The 17,960-nt window shown below is 37.5% G+C and overlaps 1 protein-coding gene and 1 pseudogene across 1 annotated transcript; both read right to left on the bottom strand.

Annotated features, from left to right (window-relative positions):
* Positions 1-829: 829 nt before the first annotated feature.
* LOC133056780 (olfactory receptor 51I2-like) lies at positions 830-1,774 on the bottom strand. The gene has a single exon (XM_061142559.1). The coding sequence runs from the start codon at positions 1,772-1,774 to the stop codon at positions 830-832; it is 945 nt and encodes a 314-aa protein (XP_060998542.1).
* A 13,796-nt stretch (positions 1,775-15,570) lies between these two features.
* LOC133056727 (olfactory receptor 51A4-like) lies at positions 15,571-16,492 on the bottom strand (annotated as a pseudogene).
* Positions 16,493-17,960: the final 1,468 nt, after the last annotated feature.

Here is a 17,960-nt window from a genome sequence, read left to right as displayed (position 1 = left end):
AATCCAATTTAATACAACCTGAGAAAATTAAGTATGATTACATAGATGGTAAATTTTAGGTATAGAAGCTTGTTATATTTTTGCTTTAATCTCTTGTTGTATTTTTGTATCAGATGAAGTTTATATTAATGTGGTTTCAGGAAAAATCATAAAATAGATTTCAATAAAAAATATAAAAATAAAGCCTCTTGTCTCCCATTTGGACTATTTCCCTTTATAATATCTCAAACCCACCAAAGATAATAACTCTCTGTATAATAATATGAATATCTTGCTTTTAACCAAATTTGAGCCATATAACTATATATGAGGGATTCTCATACAGAAAATATTTGTCAAACTGTTTGGATTGAAATGAGGCTCCAGGATAAGTGATGTGAACTTTAGGGATACATTTAGAGAAACATAAGGTGAAGGTGAAGGAACCTTTAGAAATATATTCCTTGATCTAATATTTAAAACTAAAAGGGAATCTCCTACTTCCAAAAAGATTGTAGTAAAATTACAAAAAGTGTTAGTCACTCAGTTGTGTCTGACTGTGCGTGGTCCCATGGACTGGAGCCTTCCAGGCTCCTCTGTCCATGGAATTCTCCAGGCAAGGATACTGGAGTGGGTTGCCATGCCCTTCTCCAAGGGATTTTCCTGACCCAGGGATTGATCCTGCTTTGCAGGCAGATTCTTCACCATTTTGAGTCACCTACGAAGCAAAATCACACAGAAACATACCAAAGGGAGGACTTCAACACACAAGAGATAAATGTCTATTCCTGTTTCTTTTTACAATATCCCTGACCTTTTGATCATTTACTCAAAATACTTCTTTTCTGTTCTATCTTGTCTTAAATTTGAACAGTCTATCTAGTGCACTTCTAATCTGTTTTGTTTTCACTCTATAAACCAATGGGTTAAGGACAGGTGTGAGAAAAAGGAAAATATTGGACAAGGTGATGTGAGGGAGAGGGGAGTGGTACCTGCCTATTCTGTGGATCAAGGCTAAGGCAATAAGTGGGACGTAGAAAATGAAGACAGTGTGAATGTGGGAGACACAAGTGCTGAGCACCTTAAGGCGTCCTTCCCTGGAAGCTATTCCCAGAACCGTCTTCAAGACTAGAGCATAAGACAGAACAATAAAGATGGAGTCAACCCCAAAGGAGCAGAGTACCAAGACCAGCCCATAGATAATGTTCACACGAATAGACCCGCATGCCAGCTTCATCACATCAGGGTGGAAGCAGAATGAGTAGGATAGAACAATATTCCTACAGAAGGGAAGCTGTTGGAGCAGAATGGGCAAGGGCATCATCAATGCTGCCCCTCGAGCCACAGCAGCCAGGCCCATCTGAGTAATGCGGGAGGGAGTCAGGACTATGGTGTAGCGTAGTGGGTTGCATATGGCCATAAAACGGTCAAAAGCCATAGCCAGCAGCATGGCTGACTCCATGGAAGAGAAGGTGTGGATGAAGAATATCTGAGCCAGGCAACCATGGAACCCAGTCTCTCGGTGGTTGAAAATAAAGACTTTAAGAACAGTGGGCAGTGTAAATGCTGACATGCCTATGTCAGTGGCGGCTAACAAGGACAAGAATACATATTGAGGCTCATGAAGGCTGGGAGCCTTGTGTACTATGTGAATGATGATGCTGTTTCCCAGGATGGCAGTCACATACATGATGCTCAATGGCATGGAGATCCAGATATGAGATGCCTCCAGCCCTGGGATTCCTGACAGGAGGAAGAAGGGTGGTTGATGGTGGGTGCTGTTGAGCGTAGACATGATGGTGAAACCTGGAAAAAGAGAGTATGTGTGGAAATTCAAGCAGTAAAATTAATTCAGTTTCATTCCATAGTTGAAGAGAGAATTTAGAGGCAGAGGAAGGTAATTTCTGTTGCATGAAGAGAAAATTGAATAGGGTTAAATTTAGTTTAATTCAAAAAGCCTATGTAGTATTTTTAGGTCAGTCATAACTGTTTTTTGAGTATATTTGTTGATGCATTGGTAGCGTCTAAACACTGCCAGATGAACTATACCAAAGGATTTCAAACAGAAAGATCTCACAGAACAAATGAAGATTCACAAATCACATAATTAATTTGGTCACTTTAAAACATGCAATGGGGGACTTTCTTGGTGGTTCAGTGATTAAGACTTTGCCTTCTCACTCAGAAGGTGAAGGTTCAGTCCCTGGTCAAGGTGCTGGGATCCCCCATGCCTTGTGGCAAGACACAAAACAAAACAAAAACAAAACAGAAGCAATACTGTAACAAATTCAATAAATACTTTAAAAATAGTATGCATCAAAAAATTCTTTTATAAAATAAAATAAAACAAAACAATGTATTGGAAACAAGGGTACAGAAGGGGTTCATTAGCACATTTAAAACACTGTACAAATGGGAAGGAAAGCCTGCAGTACCTGAATGCTGGATCATGCAGTATCCATATATCCTATCTCTCTGCTGATGGCGTTAGAAAGACAAGGTGAGGTCTGAGCAAGGGAACCCCACAAGCGAAAACTCCTTGGAGCCAATACTCATGCTCACTCTATCAGGCACATGATAGCATCATGTATGCATGGCCACAGCTTTAATTTTTCACTAATAAGGCTGTTTGACATGCATAAATTGTACCCATATTTCTTGGGCTGAGAACATGGGAGAACAGAGCAAAACCACAATCAATGTTATTAATGGGTGGTTGATTTAGGTACTTATAACTGTCGTTCTAGGCGTGGCTTTATCATACCTTCTGATTTTTTTCCCTTTTCTATCTAGAAATAACGTGTATGTTCCTATCATAAATTTCATATATTCTGTATTTAACATGTCCTAACATGACCTACCACTTAGCCACTACCTATATTTACTATAACTTATTAGTGTTGCCTATGTTTTATAAGCTACTTGCTTGTTCTTCATAATAATATTTCACAAATACCATGCATCCTACCTAAATCTCAAAAGGACTATATTATTCAATATGTATGCTTAATGCAGATCATAGCTTTCATCTACTTCATTGTCTTCTTTTCTATACTTGAATATTTTCCAATCATACAACAAATATTCATGACTGCTTCTGGGATATGAAAGTTCTTGCTTGAAAAGAGAGAGAGAAACAAATTGTGTAAACAAAAGGAACAATAAACAAAGATTGACATAGACAAAACCAATAAAAGAGAAATAAACTGGTAACTGTTTGTGACCAAAACTCTTTCAAATAAGTACAATGAGAGACAGAACAATAGAAACCTGAGTAACACAGATATTTGTTGAGCACTTAATTTTGCCATAAAATTTGATAGAATCTCTAGGTGATAGAAATGATATGCAATTTATGATCCCTTCTCTAAAGTTCCTTGCAGAGTATGACACACTTGGTGGAAGAAGCATCTATTCAAAACTAGGAACAAATAAAGACAATATAAAGTGATCTCTCACTATGTTATTTGCAGAAAGTTATTCAGTATTTTTTCCTCCAACATTATTTTATTTGATGACTTGACTTCAACAGAGAAGAAGCCAGGTTTATTGTGTCAAAGCCAAAACAAAATGAAAACAGAGGAAAGCAAAAACTAAAATCTTCTTAATAAACTGTGTGTGCTTAGCCACTCAAGTCATGTCCGACTCTTTGTGACCTCATGAAGCTCACCAGGCTCCTCTGACAATGGGATTCTCAAGGCAAGAATTATGGAGTGGGTTGTCATTTCCTCCTCTATAACAGACTTAGAGGGGTAAACAAATTCCCAACGTCACATGACTTTAAGTCAGTCAGTATTAGAACCTAAATTTTCTGTCTTACTACTCTGTTCCTTCAATAATACCCTTGTTAAGTTATAAAAAATAAATACACAGATAGTAGGCATACAATGGCAGTGTACTAAATGAGGAGTTATAGAGTCATAGCAGAATTTAAGGAAAGAACCAAATATGAACTCGTATTTGGGTGATGAAAAATTTTAATTAGAACAAGTCATTTGTTCTAGGCTGACTAATTCCAGGCTGACTCACTTATAAGAACAAAGGTATAAACAAAAACAAAAATGAATAAGCAAAAGATAGCAAAGGTATGGACATCAGAATAAGACATATTAGGGCAGGGCACAAGTAATATGCTTCTGAATGAAATGAAGAGTTGAAAAAGAAAGGAAAATAAAATAAGATATAATAGGTAGTATGGAGTCTTGTTAGAAACCATAATGTCAGGGGTAAAGAGGATGTGGTATAATTAGGATTTCACTGAGTATCAGAATGCAAAATCATCAGTGCTACAGACAGCTTGGAATTGCTACAAACCTTTTGGCTACTTTTATATACATTGAGAGGTCAAGTGGTTAGAACCTACACAATTGTATTTGATCCACCAGAGAGAGACATAGACAAGGACAGTTTTAAGTGGAGGCAAAACAAAACAAGCAACAAAAGCAAACAGGATTCAAGTGACAAGATAAAAGGGAAGAAGTTCCCTGTCTCTCATTTTACACCAAGATTTTGAGCCTGGTTTCTGGGCTTAGAAAATGACATGAAAGTACATTTTAGACAGTTCATAACAAGAACTAAACTTTTTCAGAGAGAGGGTTCCGATAAAAAAAATTCCATTTTAAAAACATTTTATCAGTCATTTATTTTCTAGCATTATCTTTAATTCCTTGTTGAGAGTTAGAAGGACTGGACTGGGCAGAGGTAGAACTTGGTTATGGAAAAGGGGTCATCACTCACACAGAGGTCATAGCTATTGTCAAGGAGAGGAAATTTCCCTGCTTGATTTCTGAGTTCTTTTGGCTGCTCTAATAATTAAATGGTGACAAGTCAGATTAACAAGAAAAAAATTAATTTAGTGTGTATAGAGGTCTAGTAGATATGGAACATAAGAAGTGACCATGGCAGACAGCTTTTATACTTTTTATTTATTTTTTGTTTTTTTTTCCCATATATTTTTATTAGTTGGAGGCTAATTACTTTACAATATTGTAGTGGTTTTTTGCCATACATTGACATGAATCAGCGATGGATTTACATGTGTTCCCCATACCGATCCCCCCTCCCACCTCCCTCCCTACCCCATCCCTCTGGGTCTTCCCAGTGCACCAGGCCCGAGCACTTGTCTCATGCATCCAACCTGGGCTGGTGATCTGTTTCACCCTTGATAATATACATGTTTTGATGCTGTTTTCTCAAAACATCCCACCCTCGCCTTCTCCCACAGAGTCCAAAAGTCTGTTCTGTACATCTATGTCTCTTTTTCTGTTTTGCATATAGGGTTATCGTTACCATCTTTCTAAATTCCATATACATTCCATATACATGTGTCAGTATGCTGTATTGGTCTTTATCTTTCTGGCTTACTTCACTCTGTATAATGGGCTCCAGTTTCATCCATCTCATTAGAACTGATTCAAATGAATTCTTTTTAACGGCTGAGTAATATTCCATGGTGTATATGTACCACAGCTTCCTTATCCATTCGTCTGCTGATGGACATCTAGGTTGCTTCCATGTCCTGGCTGTTATAAACAGTGCTGTGATGAACATTGGGGTGCATGCGTCTCTTTCAGATCTGGTTTCCTCAGTGTGTATGCCCAGAAGTCGCTTTTATACTTTAAACAAAGAAACAGTACCTATGAGAGGAATTGACAGAGCAAAGAAATTTAGCCTTCACTGCTTAATTAGTGAAGAATCTAAACAGAGTTTGGGCTTGGGATGGTAAATTAGTAAGGAAGTGGAAAGTTTTATTAACATAGTCTTCTCACCCTGAATCCCTATCTCTGGGGATAGAATACCTCTCTTGGTGAGCGAAGGGCACCTTTCACATCAGAGACTTTCCTGCTTTTGGGGGCAGACAGAAAGGTTTTCTTACATTGGCTGTTTCTCAAGTAACTTTAATTCAAAATAATCAATATGCCATTCTGCCATATTTTGGGAAGGCCTGCCCTGAGAGCTAGCACTAAAATTAGCAATGCGTGAAGTCTATAATGGAAAGGCTAGTCAAGAGAATTAGGGCTAGAAATGCTTAGTAGATGTAGTTTTCAGGAATTTGGAGAAGGAAAAAGAGCAATAGTAATCAACTGTTTCTATTATGAAATAATAGTAGTAAGTTAAGATTAAAAGAGAACTGAATAACAGCTCTCCTAGGAATCAAAAACCAACAGGGTTTCAGTTGTTATTGAAGGAAAATATTCTATAATGAAGCTGAAGAACTGAGAAACTCCCAGTATTGTAGCTGATGGTTAGAAAGATTGTTGGTAAAAGTGGTTTTAGACTAGAGCACCAGGAATCAGGTATGAGAGGTGGTGTCTAGGAGTTAATGGGTAGCGCAAAACTGGTGGTGGAAAAATATAAATTATAAAGTATAAGTTACAGCAAAAACAGTACTAGATTTTTGTAAAATCAGTTCAGTTCAGTCTCTCTGTTTTGTCTGACTCTCTGCGACCCCATGGACTGCAGCACGCAAGGCTTCTCCGTCCATCACAAATTCCCATCCAGCCATCTCATCCTCTGTTGTCCCCTTCTCTTGCCTTCAATCTTTCCCAGCATCAGGGTCTTTGCCAATGAAAACTTTTCAGTTTTGCAAGATAGCAGGGATAAAAAAGACAATTTGGTACAGGGTTTAAGAGTTTAAGCTCTGGAATCAGAAATCCCCAAATCAGACTCCTGCTCCCACCACGCCTATAATATATTAGATCTGTGATCTTGGTTAGCAGCTTCACCATTTGGTTCCTCAGTAAAATGAACCAGAGGGAACCTATCACATTGCCACTAAAGTAAGACTTTAAGCTAAGTAGTTAAGCAAGGAGGGCACTGTTGGAAGCTGAGAGCTGTAAGAAAGAAGGAAGGTGGATAGGGCTTAGGAAGAAAGCGGGGGATTTGGAAAGCAAGGACATCTTCCTTTCAAAGCCCTAGTTTTGTAAAGTCTTCCCACTGTAGAATACAAAGGAACAACTGCACTGTTAAATCACAGCTCTGTCATTTGTCATGCTGTGCAATACACACATAGGAGGGCTTGCTTTTTCTCCTAAAGTTTCAGAAAATATACAGGGTATCGTATAATTTCCCTTGGGGAACCTGAAACAAAGAAGACACTTTGATATAGAATCTCAATTTTTCTAGGTCATCTTAGAGTTGTGGAGCATTGGTCTAATCTGAACTAGACCTGGGTCAGGAAGACAGGAAGGACTTTATTGTTGTTGGATGTGGCAGAAGGCCTCCATGGACCCAGTGCAAGAAGCAATAAGACTAACCTACCTAGTAACTCTCATCCTATATGTTATCCTCAAATATCCCTACACAATAAAGAATGTGAGAGTCTATCTCCCTTTCACAATAGAGGGTAGATAATACTATCATAAACCATTTATGTTACATTTAATATTTAGATAACTTAGTATCAATAAAATGATTTAACTCAGTTCCTTCCATGGTAGAGAATTAACGCTGGGAAAGGTAATATTTGAGAGAAGGAAACAGTGAATAATGGGAGCTGGTGGAAATGGAGATGTTAAAAAAAATAGGAATGATATCAGCTTCAAAGCAGTACTTCAGGATGTGGAAAGACGTGAAAAACAAAGTCTAACATGATAATCATGAGAGGAAGCAATTTAAGGGCACAAGCAATATTAATGGTTCATTGACCTTAAATTCAGCCACTATGAGAACGATTTTCCTTTCAGTTTTAACCAGCCTTTTCCTGTGAACTTCCTCTGAGTTGTAACAACTTACTGATTTCAGGTCTTCATACTTCAAGTTTAGTCAGAAAAGTCTTAGGTCACATTTGTGGCCATGGCACCTATGACAAGGAAGTTGAACTCTGAACAGTGGTTGGAGCATTTATTCACATGCTATAGTATTTTGGCACTGCTGTATATGTTCTACGTGGAAAAGCTTAGTTAAAAAGCCACCTGGCTCTTCCAAATCCCTTGAGGATTGTCCAGGTCTTACAATGACTTAGGAGACCATAGAATTCCTCAGAGGATAAGGTTGAGGAACTAAAAGTGAAAACAAAAATCAGGCCAGAAAAAAATATTCTTTCATTTTCTTTATACAGAGAAAACAGTTTCAGTGTGCAAACATTCCTTTGAAAAGATAATGGAAGTAGCTAGATCACAAAAAGATTTAGTGTTGTGTCTGAGTGTGTGCATGTGTGTGTGAGTGTGTGCCTATTTGGATGGAATAGTATTAGGATAAGAGATTAGAATGTATTATTTTTAGTTAGAAATATGTTTTTCAAGCACCATCTTTAAAAATGTCAATCTCAATTATACTCAACGTTAAAAACACTGTCATAACTTTGAGACAATGCAAGCTGAGCCAGACCAATTTTGACAAAAAATTTAAAGCATGCTAGTTAGTTTTCTTTTGGATAGACTAAAGAATTCAAAATTGTTGAAAGAAGATCCCCCCAAACAGACAAAAATATACCAACTCAGCTATGATGAGTTTTTCTTAACAGCCATACACACATAGAATGTTAGAATAAAACTGAACTGTAGATTCTCATAGATTTCTAATTTATAGATATGAGTATCTGTGGAATGGATAAAGATGTGGTACATATATAAAATGGAATATTACTCAGCCATTAAAATGAATGAAATAGAGTTTGTCACACTGAGTGAAGTAAATCAAAGTGAAATATCATATCTAAATGCAGAATCTAGAAAGAAATTATACAAATGAACTTATTTACAAAACAGAAACTGACTTAGGGATTTATGGTTATGTAGGTTGGGAAGGAGGGCAAAAGTATAGTTAGGGATTTTGGCATCAACATGTACACACTGCTATATTTAAAATGGATAAACAACAAGTACCTATTGTATAGTACAAGGAACTCTGCTCAATATTATGTAATAACCAAATGGGAAAGGAATTTTTAAAAGAATGGATACATATACATGTATAACTGAATCACTTTGCTGTACATCTAAAACTATCACAACATTTTTTATCAACTATACTTTGGTGTAAAATGAGCAATGCAAAGAAATAGAGGAAAACATTAGAATGAGAAAGGCTAGAGATCTCTTCAAGAATATTAGAGATACCAAAGGAACATTTCATTCTAAGACAGGCACAATAAGGGACAGAAATGGTATGGACCTAACAGAATCAGAAAATACAAAGAAGAGGGGGCAAGAATACACAGAAATTATACAAAAAAGATCTTAATTACCCCTATAATCACAATGGTGTGATCACTCACCTAGAGCCAAACATCCCGGGGTGTGAAGTCAAGTAGGCCTTAGGAAACATTGCTATGAATAAAGCTAGTGAAGTGATGGATTCCAGCTGAGTTATTTCAGATTCTAAAAGATTATGTTATTAAAGTGCTGCACTCAATATGCCATCAAATTTTGAAAACTCAGTGATGGCCACAGGACTGGAAAAGGTCAGTTTTCATTCCAATCCCAAATAGGCAATGCCAAAGATGTTCAAACTACTGCACAACTGTACTCATCTAACACACTAGCAAAGTAATGCTCAAAATTCTCCAAGCTAGGCTTCAACAGTGTATGAACCAAGAGCTTCCATATGTCCAAGCTGGATTTAGAAAAGGCAGAGGAACCAGAGATCAAACTGCCAACATCCATTGGATCATAGAAAAAGCAAAAGAATTCCAGAAAAATACCTGCTTCTTTGACTACGCTAAAGCCTTCTTCTGTGTTGAGCACAACAAACTGGAAAATTCTTCAAGAGATAGGAATACCAGACCACTTTACCTGCCTCCTAAGAAACCTGTATGCAGGTCAAAAAGCAACAGTTAGAACAAGATATGGAAAAACAGACTGGTTTCAAATTGGGAGAGGAGTATGTCAAAGTTGTATATTGTCACCCTGCTTATTTTAACTTATATGCAGAGTATACCATGTGAAATGCCGCACTGGATGAAGCACAAGCTGCAGTCAAGATTGCAGGGAGAAATATCAATAATCTCAGATATGCAGATGACACCACCCTTATGGCAGAAAGGGAAGAGGAATTAAAGAGCCTCTTGATGAAAGTGAAAGAGGAGAGTGAAAAAGCTGGCTTAAAACTCAACATTCACAAAATGAAGATCATGGCATCCAGTCCCATCACTTCATGGTAAATAGATGGGGAAACAATGGAAACAGTGACATACTTTATTTTCTTGGGCTCAAAGATCACTGCAAATGTTGACTGCAACCATGAAATTAAAAGACACTTGCTCCTCGGAAGAAAAGCTATGACCAACCTAGACAACATATTAAAAAGCAGAGACATTGCTTTGCTAACAAATGTCCACATAGTCAAAGCTATGGTCTTTCCAGTAGTCATGTGTGGATGTGAGAGTTGGACCGTAAAGAAGGCTAAGCGATGAAGAATTGATGCTTTTGAACTGTGGTGTTAGAGAAGACTCTTGAGAGTCCCTTGGACTGCAAGGAGATCAAACCAGTGAATCCTCAATGAAATCAATCTTTCAAATTCATTGGAAGGACTTATGCTGAAGCTGATGCGCCAATACCTTGGCCATCTGACAGGAAGACCTGAGTCTTTAGAACAGCCCCTGATCTGAGCACAGACTGAAGGTAGGAGGAGAACGGGATGAAAGAAGATGAGATAGTTGGATGGCATCACCAACTCAATGGACATAAGTTTAAGCAAGCTCTAGGAGATGGTGAAGGACAGGTAAGCCTTGCGTGCTGCAGTCCATCGGGTTGGTCAGACACGACTGAGCAACAACCTAAAAACCCACAAAATTGTGAACTTGCTAAATGTAAGAAAGAATATGAATTGTCCATGTTCATGAAACATTGGTAGTATATTTAAAAATATAAGTCCAAGTTTTTGACTGAGTTGACAGAGTCACTGAGTTCAGTAATTAAAAGCCAAGATTTGTAGCCAAACTGCCTGGGGTCAAAGCTCCACTAAACTTGGGCACTTTGGTGTCCTTTAACAAATTATTTTAACAAAATGTGCCTTTTTTTGGTTATCTATAAAATGGGTATTTAAAGAAGTAATGCAGTACTATATGTAAAGAGCATAGTATATTTGGAAAATGGCAACCCACTCCGGTATTCTTGCCTGGAAAGTTCCACAGACAGAGGAGTCTGGCGAGCAACAGTCCATAGGGTCACAAAGAATCAGATACAAGTGAGCATGCATGCATGTTATCTGAGCCCAGTGACCATGGAATATAGCTGTTAATCTAAAATAATAAAGTAACCAGTTATTTTACCAGCAAAGCAGGTTTATTCAAAAGCAGCAAAGTATTGCAATTTGGTTACATGGAACAAGGGCTTCTCAGGTGGCTCAGTGGTAAGGAATCCTCCTGCCAAAGTAGTAGACACAGGAGAACATGTGTTTGATCCCTGGGTTGGGACGACCCCCTGGAGTAGGAAATGGCACCCTGCTCCGGTATTATTGCCTGGAAAATTCAATGGACAGAGGAGCCTGGAGGGCTTCAGTCCATGGAGTTGCAAATAGTTGGACATACACACGACTGAGCACATGCACACACACTTGAAATTATGGCAAACAACATGCAATCCCCATAAAGCATAAGAGAGGAAACTTTTACAGAGAAGGGGAAGCTGGGGGCAGGGCGAGGGAGTATTAAAAACAAAAACAAAGTAACATTGGAGGAAACCAGGAATTTGTAGTATAGCTGCTTTTTATCAGCTAAATGGTGACAGTCTTTCATTGACTGTGCTATTGCCAGGTAAGGAGAAAATATTTCTTCTTCCTGCTAGTAATAAATTACTGTCACTTCCTGCCAGATACACAAAGCATGTCCTTGGTTCAGAGTCTGTATTGACATCAAGCATGAAGGCTGCCCCTTTTGGTTTTCCAACTGCATTTCTGTAAGGGTTCCCATAATTAATTTGCACTCAGCAAAGTTTGAGTTCCCTAATCTTTATAGACTAGGAAGTGGCTTACTGCAAGGAACCACCCTTCCCCATACGACACAGATGAGCTTCAGTGATTCCCTCTTCCTTAACTATGACAAGGCCAGACACAGACCATTTAAATTCCCCCCTTTTTTTTTAACTCATAAATGAGATTTTGTCTGAGCTGTTTTGCCTCCACTGATCAATCTTTCCTACCTTTAAAATTACAGAGTCGTTTCATGTTTTAGAATGTCCTAACATAGGTTAAGGACTATAAAGGTGTTACTTATGACAATTTTTACTCTGTGATAGTATTAGAATCTTTATAAACTAGGCTCACAGACTTTTAAAATAACTTTATTTATTTTTAATTGAATGATAATTGCTTCACAATATGGTGTTGGCCTCTGCCATGCATCAACATGTCAGCCCCAGGTACACATATGTGCCCTCCCTCTTAAATCTCCCTTGCACCTCCCACATCTTCCCACAACTCTAGGTTGCTCACAGACTTTTAACTTAAGATTTTAAATGTATGGATAGTTTAAATTATTATAAATAACATAACTAAAATTTTAGATGGGCTAATATGAACAAACATAGAGGGATTATTAAAAGTTTGGAACATTTAAAACTGTATGAATCACTGAAAATCTCCCCACTCCTAACAAATTATTATCACACTTGGTATCATCCTCCATCTTTTTGTAGACAGTTTAGTTTGTTATAGTTTCAATCATATACCGTTTTAAGCATTCTTCAAAAACTTATGTGTTTATTAATTAAAGAATAAATATATAATTCATAGTCCATAATATCATTTTAAAGCATACAATTCATGGTTTTCAATATTTTCAAAAAGCTAAGTGAACATTTGAAGTAACCCTTAATACAGACCCCCTAGTGCAACAGCAAATGAAGATAGGAGTTGATAAGTTTTTATGTCTGCTTTTGAAGGGACAAAAGATCCTGCTTTCCCCATAAATGAGATATAAACAAAAGAGTATATCACTAGAGACTTGAGTTATAGCTCCTTGAATTCCAGATGGAGGTCCAAATCTTGTGTGTTAAAGCAATTTGGAGAATGAGAAGAGATAAAATTCTTTTCATAAATTCAATTAAAAAATCCAGAGGAAAGGTTTGTATCATCATAAACCCAAAAAACCAACCAAACAAGAAAAAATATGTATTACATGGTCTCTCAGTTTCTCAAATGGAAATATGCAAGCACAATTAAAATGAAAACTTTTATCCAAGATGACTAATAAAACGCATATACAAAAATATTAAAAAAAGACAGAAAACAAGAACCAGGCTCTTCTAAGCTCAGTATTTGGTCAAGGTTGTGTGCAAGGTGTTGAAGTATTTATCCTCTCATAATAATAAATGGAATTTAGTAATAATCTGAGCATATCCTTATAAAACCTCACATTTTAATATCTTAGTTATCTTTGACTTCTTTTTTGGCCTGTAAATGACTGGAATGAGTGGAAAGAGTAGTATTCTTGACACGAAACAAAAAGACATCCAGTTGTTTCTTAGAATAGTATATGTATCACTTAACTAGGGGCTTTCCTGGTGACTCTTGGTAAAGAATCTGCCTGCAATGCAGGAGACTCGAGTTCAATCCCTGGGTCGGGAAGATCCCCTGGAGATGGGCATGGCAACCCACTCCGGTGTTCTTGCCTGGAGAACCCCGTGGGCAGAGAAGCCTGGGGAGCTACAATACAGAGGGTCGCAGAATCAGACACAACTGAGCGACTTAGCATGCACTTAATTAGGCATATTTGCTTGTCTAGCAAGCAATTATTTCATCAAGAATTTCTCCAGAGCCCTTACCTCACAGTATCTGTCAATTCTAATCTATTTTATCATGAATTTTGCTCCATTTTAATCTCTGGATTATGTCTACATCTAAATCATTATTACTTTTAGATAGAGCTAAATCTTATCTAGGGATTGATTTTCTTCTATGGGGATCTTATATCACAATTACTGTGCCACTTGAAGTTTTTAAAGTGCAGGTGGAATCATCCCTTTTTCTTGCACTCCAACAATATGGCATATTTTGTCTGCCTCATATTTTGACATTGACTTTATCTGTATTTTATAACATATTTTATATAAAATTTGTTTGAATATATCCATTTTTGTTGATGAAGAAGCATAAACTTTATTATGACCCTGTTGCTGTCTGCTAGTTGTGCCCTTGATTCTATAGTTTAGGCTTATTTTTTTCTTCTTTTTGAAAAAAAACAAAACAAAACAAATTTCCCTTGCTTTATTGAACTAAAATTGACATATAACATTCTGAAAATATAAGGCATACAATGTAGTTATTTGATACACATATATTGCAAAATTATTACAGAGTAGAGTTAGTTAATACCTCCATTGTGTCACATAATTCAGTCAGTTCAGTTCAGTCCTGTCCGACTCTGCAATCCCATGGACTGCAGCGTGCCAGGCCTCCCTGGCCATCACCAACTCCTGGAGTTTACTCAAACTCATGTCCACTGAGTCGGTGATGCCATCCAACCATCTCATTCTCTGCTGTCCCCTTCTTCTCCCGCCTTCAATTTTTTCTAGCATCAGGGTCTTTTCAATTGAGTCAGTTCTTCGCATCAGGTGGCCAAAGTATTGGAGTTTCAATTTCATAATCAGTCCTTACAAAGAATATTCAGGACTGATTTCCTTTAGGATGGACTGGTTGGATCTCCTTGCAGTCCAAGGGACACTCAAGAGTCTTCTCCAACACCACATTTCAAAAACATCAGTTCTTCGACACTCTGCTTTCTTTATAGTCCAACTCTCACATCCATACATGACTACTGGAAAACACCATAGCTTTGACTAGATGGGCCTTTGTTGGCAAAGTAATAGCTCTGCTTTTCAATATGCCATCTAGGTTGGTCATAACTTTTCTTCCAAGGAGCAAGTGTCTTTTTATTTCATGGTTGCAGTCACCATCAGCAGTGATTTTGGAGCCCTGCAAAATAAAGTGTCTCACTGTTTCCACTGTTTCCCCATCTATTTGCCATGAAGTGATGGGACCAGATGCCATGAGCTTAGTTTTCTGAATACTGAGTTTTAAGCCAACTTTTTCACTCTCCTCTTTCACATTCATTAAAAGCCTCTTTAGTTCTTCTTTGCTTTCTCCCATAAGGACGGTGTCATCTGCATATCTGAGGTTATTGATATTTCTGCCAGCAATCTTGATTCCAGCTTGTGGTTCATCCAGTCCAGCATTTCTCATCATGTACTTTGCATGTAAGTTAAATAAGAGGGTGACAATATACAGCCTTGATGTATATTCCCAATCCTTTCCCATTTGGGAACCAGTCAGCTGTTCCCATGTCTCATTCTAACCGTTGCTTCTTGACCTACAAACAGATTTCTCAGGAGGCAGGTCAGGTGGTCTGGTATTCCCATCTCTTTAATAATTTTCTACAGTTTGTTGTGATTCACATAGTCACATAATTATTATTTCCTTTTTGTGGTGGGAACCCTTAAAATGTATTCTAAGCAATTTTCAAGTATATAATGCAGTATTGTTAACTATAGTCACCATGTTATACATTAGATACCCAGAATTGACTCGTTTCATAACTAGAGGTTTGTGCACTCTGACCAAAGTTTCCCTATTTCCTCACCACCCCCATCACTGCCAAGCACCATTCTACTCTCTATTTGTATCAGTTTAGCCTTTTATATAAGTCATATTTGATTATGTGAGCAAATTTTTCCCGCTCTTGAATACGTTATGCACTGTGATCCTTATCTGTTTGGTTTTTAGACTATAAACCAAGGGGTTGAGAACAGGAGTTAGGAAGAGGAAGAGGTTGGCCATGGTGACATGAAGAAGAGGAGATGTGAATGTCCCAAACCTATGAATTACAGCCAACACAATGAGTGGCACATAAAAGATGCAGACAGTGAAATGTGGGAAACACAGGTATTAAGTGTCTTGAGCTGACCATCTTTGGAGGCAATACCCAGCACTGTTTTCAAAATTAGGATGTATGAAATGACAATGAACATAGAGTCAACTCCAAAGGAGCACAGGACAAGGGACAACCCATAAATGATGTTGACTGTGATAGGGCCACAAGCCAGCTTCATAACATCAGGGTGGTAGCAATGACTATGTGATATAATGACATCCTTGCAGAAGGGCAATAGCTTGAATAAAATTGGCAAAGGTACCATCAACACCACACCCCTAAATCATGGCTGTAAGCCCCATCCCCATAATCCGAGAATGGGTTTAGATTACTGTGTAGTGCAGTGGGTTGTGAATAGCTACAAATCTGTCAAAGACCATCACCAGCAGGATGGCTGACTCCATGGAGGAGAAGGTGTGGATAAAGAACATTTGCATTCGGCAGGAGTGGAACTCAATCTCTCTGTGATTCAGGAGGAAGACACTGAGTACTGTAGGCAGAGTTGATAAAGAAGGAAGATGTACTGAGGCTCATGAAGGCTGGAGGTGGTTTTGATGATGAAGAGTATAGTGCTGTTACCTAAGAGGGCAATTAGGTAAATGACACACAGTGGGGTAGAAATCCATATTTGCACAGCTTCCAGTCCAGAATGCCTGTTAAAAGGAGAGTGGGTGGCTGGAACCAGCTAGTGTTTATAAGCTCCATAAAGATATTTTTGAGGACACAGCCCAAATCAGTTTCTAAATGTTTCTACTGGGAGAAAAACAGAGATTTTTAAGATAGAATGTAATGCATCTAACTCTTATGGAGCAGTGTTAATTCTAGCCATCTTTACATCAAGGAATTGATCCTTAGAATGTTTCCAACTCCATCTAAATACTCAGAGTGAGGACAATGAATAGCTGCTACTAAAATGTAAGATCTACTAAAATTATTTCAGTCTAGAAAGCTTCAGTCATTGATTAAGTGACAATGAAAATTAATAATACTATTTTCTATTTTTATCCCAATGCTTAGAAAAATTTCATTGTTGGATTCTGTTTCTTAATTTATCCACTTATGTTGAATCTATATACTTTGGCTAAGATGACTCTGAAAGAAGTTTTTGCACTTTCCCCACATCTATGTCACACCTATAAATATTCAGGCATCTGGGGACTCCCCTGGAGGTCCAGTGGTTATGATTCTATGCGTCCACTGCAAGGGGTGTATATTGTCTCTGGTGGAAGAATTAAGATCTCACATGCCATGCAGTATGGCCACCAAAAAAAAAATATTCAACCATCTAGAAACCTGGAAATTTTTTCCTGTTAATTAGACCTGCAGAAATAAAGAATAAGATATTCAATAAGCCACATAAATCTCAAGCTATTTTAATAAATACTCCAAGTTCATTTTCACAATTAATTTCTAGGTTGTTTGACATGTTCTTTTAAAATGATATGTTGATTTTTCAAAATATGAGAGAGTGATAAAATCATGAGGATGAGTATTGCAATTACTTTTAAATTGGTGCTAGAATCGTTGCAAACATTAATAAATAATTTCTTGAATAAAATTTGAAGTATCTGTATTCCAAAGCACGTGTATAATACATCATGCTGTTTGTGCTTAGTTGCTCAGCCATGTCTGACTCTGCAACCCCATGGACCACAGCCTGCCAGCCTCCTCTGCCCTTGGGGATTCTCCAGACAAGAATATTGGAGTAGGTTGCCATGCCCTCCTCATATAATATATTAGGAAATAATAAATATCCACATTTCAATAAACATCTTAAACATGGCACAATTGGAGGAAATGGTGTTAATATTTATTTGTTTATCCTCCAAAGATGAATAGAAAGAGATTATATATGATTGTTTGGATACAGTTATATTTAAGAGTTTTGTTTAAATTTGGAAGCAGAAACAAAATAGTGAGGTAACTACATTTAGATATAGAAAAGAATGTAAGGGAGCTAATATGACTGATGTTATCTGAAAAAATATGAAATCAATACACAGTCTTTTTAGTAAAATCTTATTACTTAAAAGTGTAGCCAAAATAAAACACCAGAAGCAAAATTTAAAAAAAAAAATAATGAAGGATTCCTTCTGGAAGAAAGTAAGAGACAGGGTGGATTGGAATAAAACAATATTCTGTCTTTGTCCTCAGGAAAAATTAGTACTATAGT

This window comes from Dama dama, chromosome 1 (genome assembly GCF_033118175.1).
Source record: "Dama dama isolate Ldn47 chromosome 1, ASM3311817v1, whole genome shotgun sequence".
Taxonomy (NCBI): Eukaryota; Metazoa; Chordata; class Mammalia; order Artiodactyla; family Cervidae; genus Dama; species Dama dama.
The sequence above is the reverse complement of the archived record's forward strand: the minus strand, read 5'-3'. Positions and strand labels throughout refer to the sequence as shown.

Excerpts from the sequence above, each read along its gene's own strand:
- LOC133056780 (XM_061142559.1), bottom strand. The coding sequence starts at position 1,774 with ATGTCTACGCTCAACAGCACCCACCATCAACCACCCTTCTTCCTCCTG.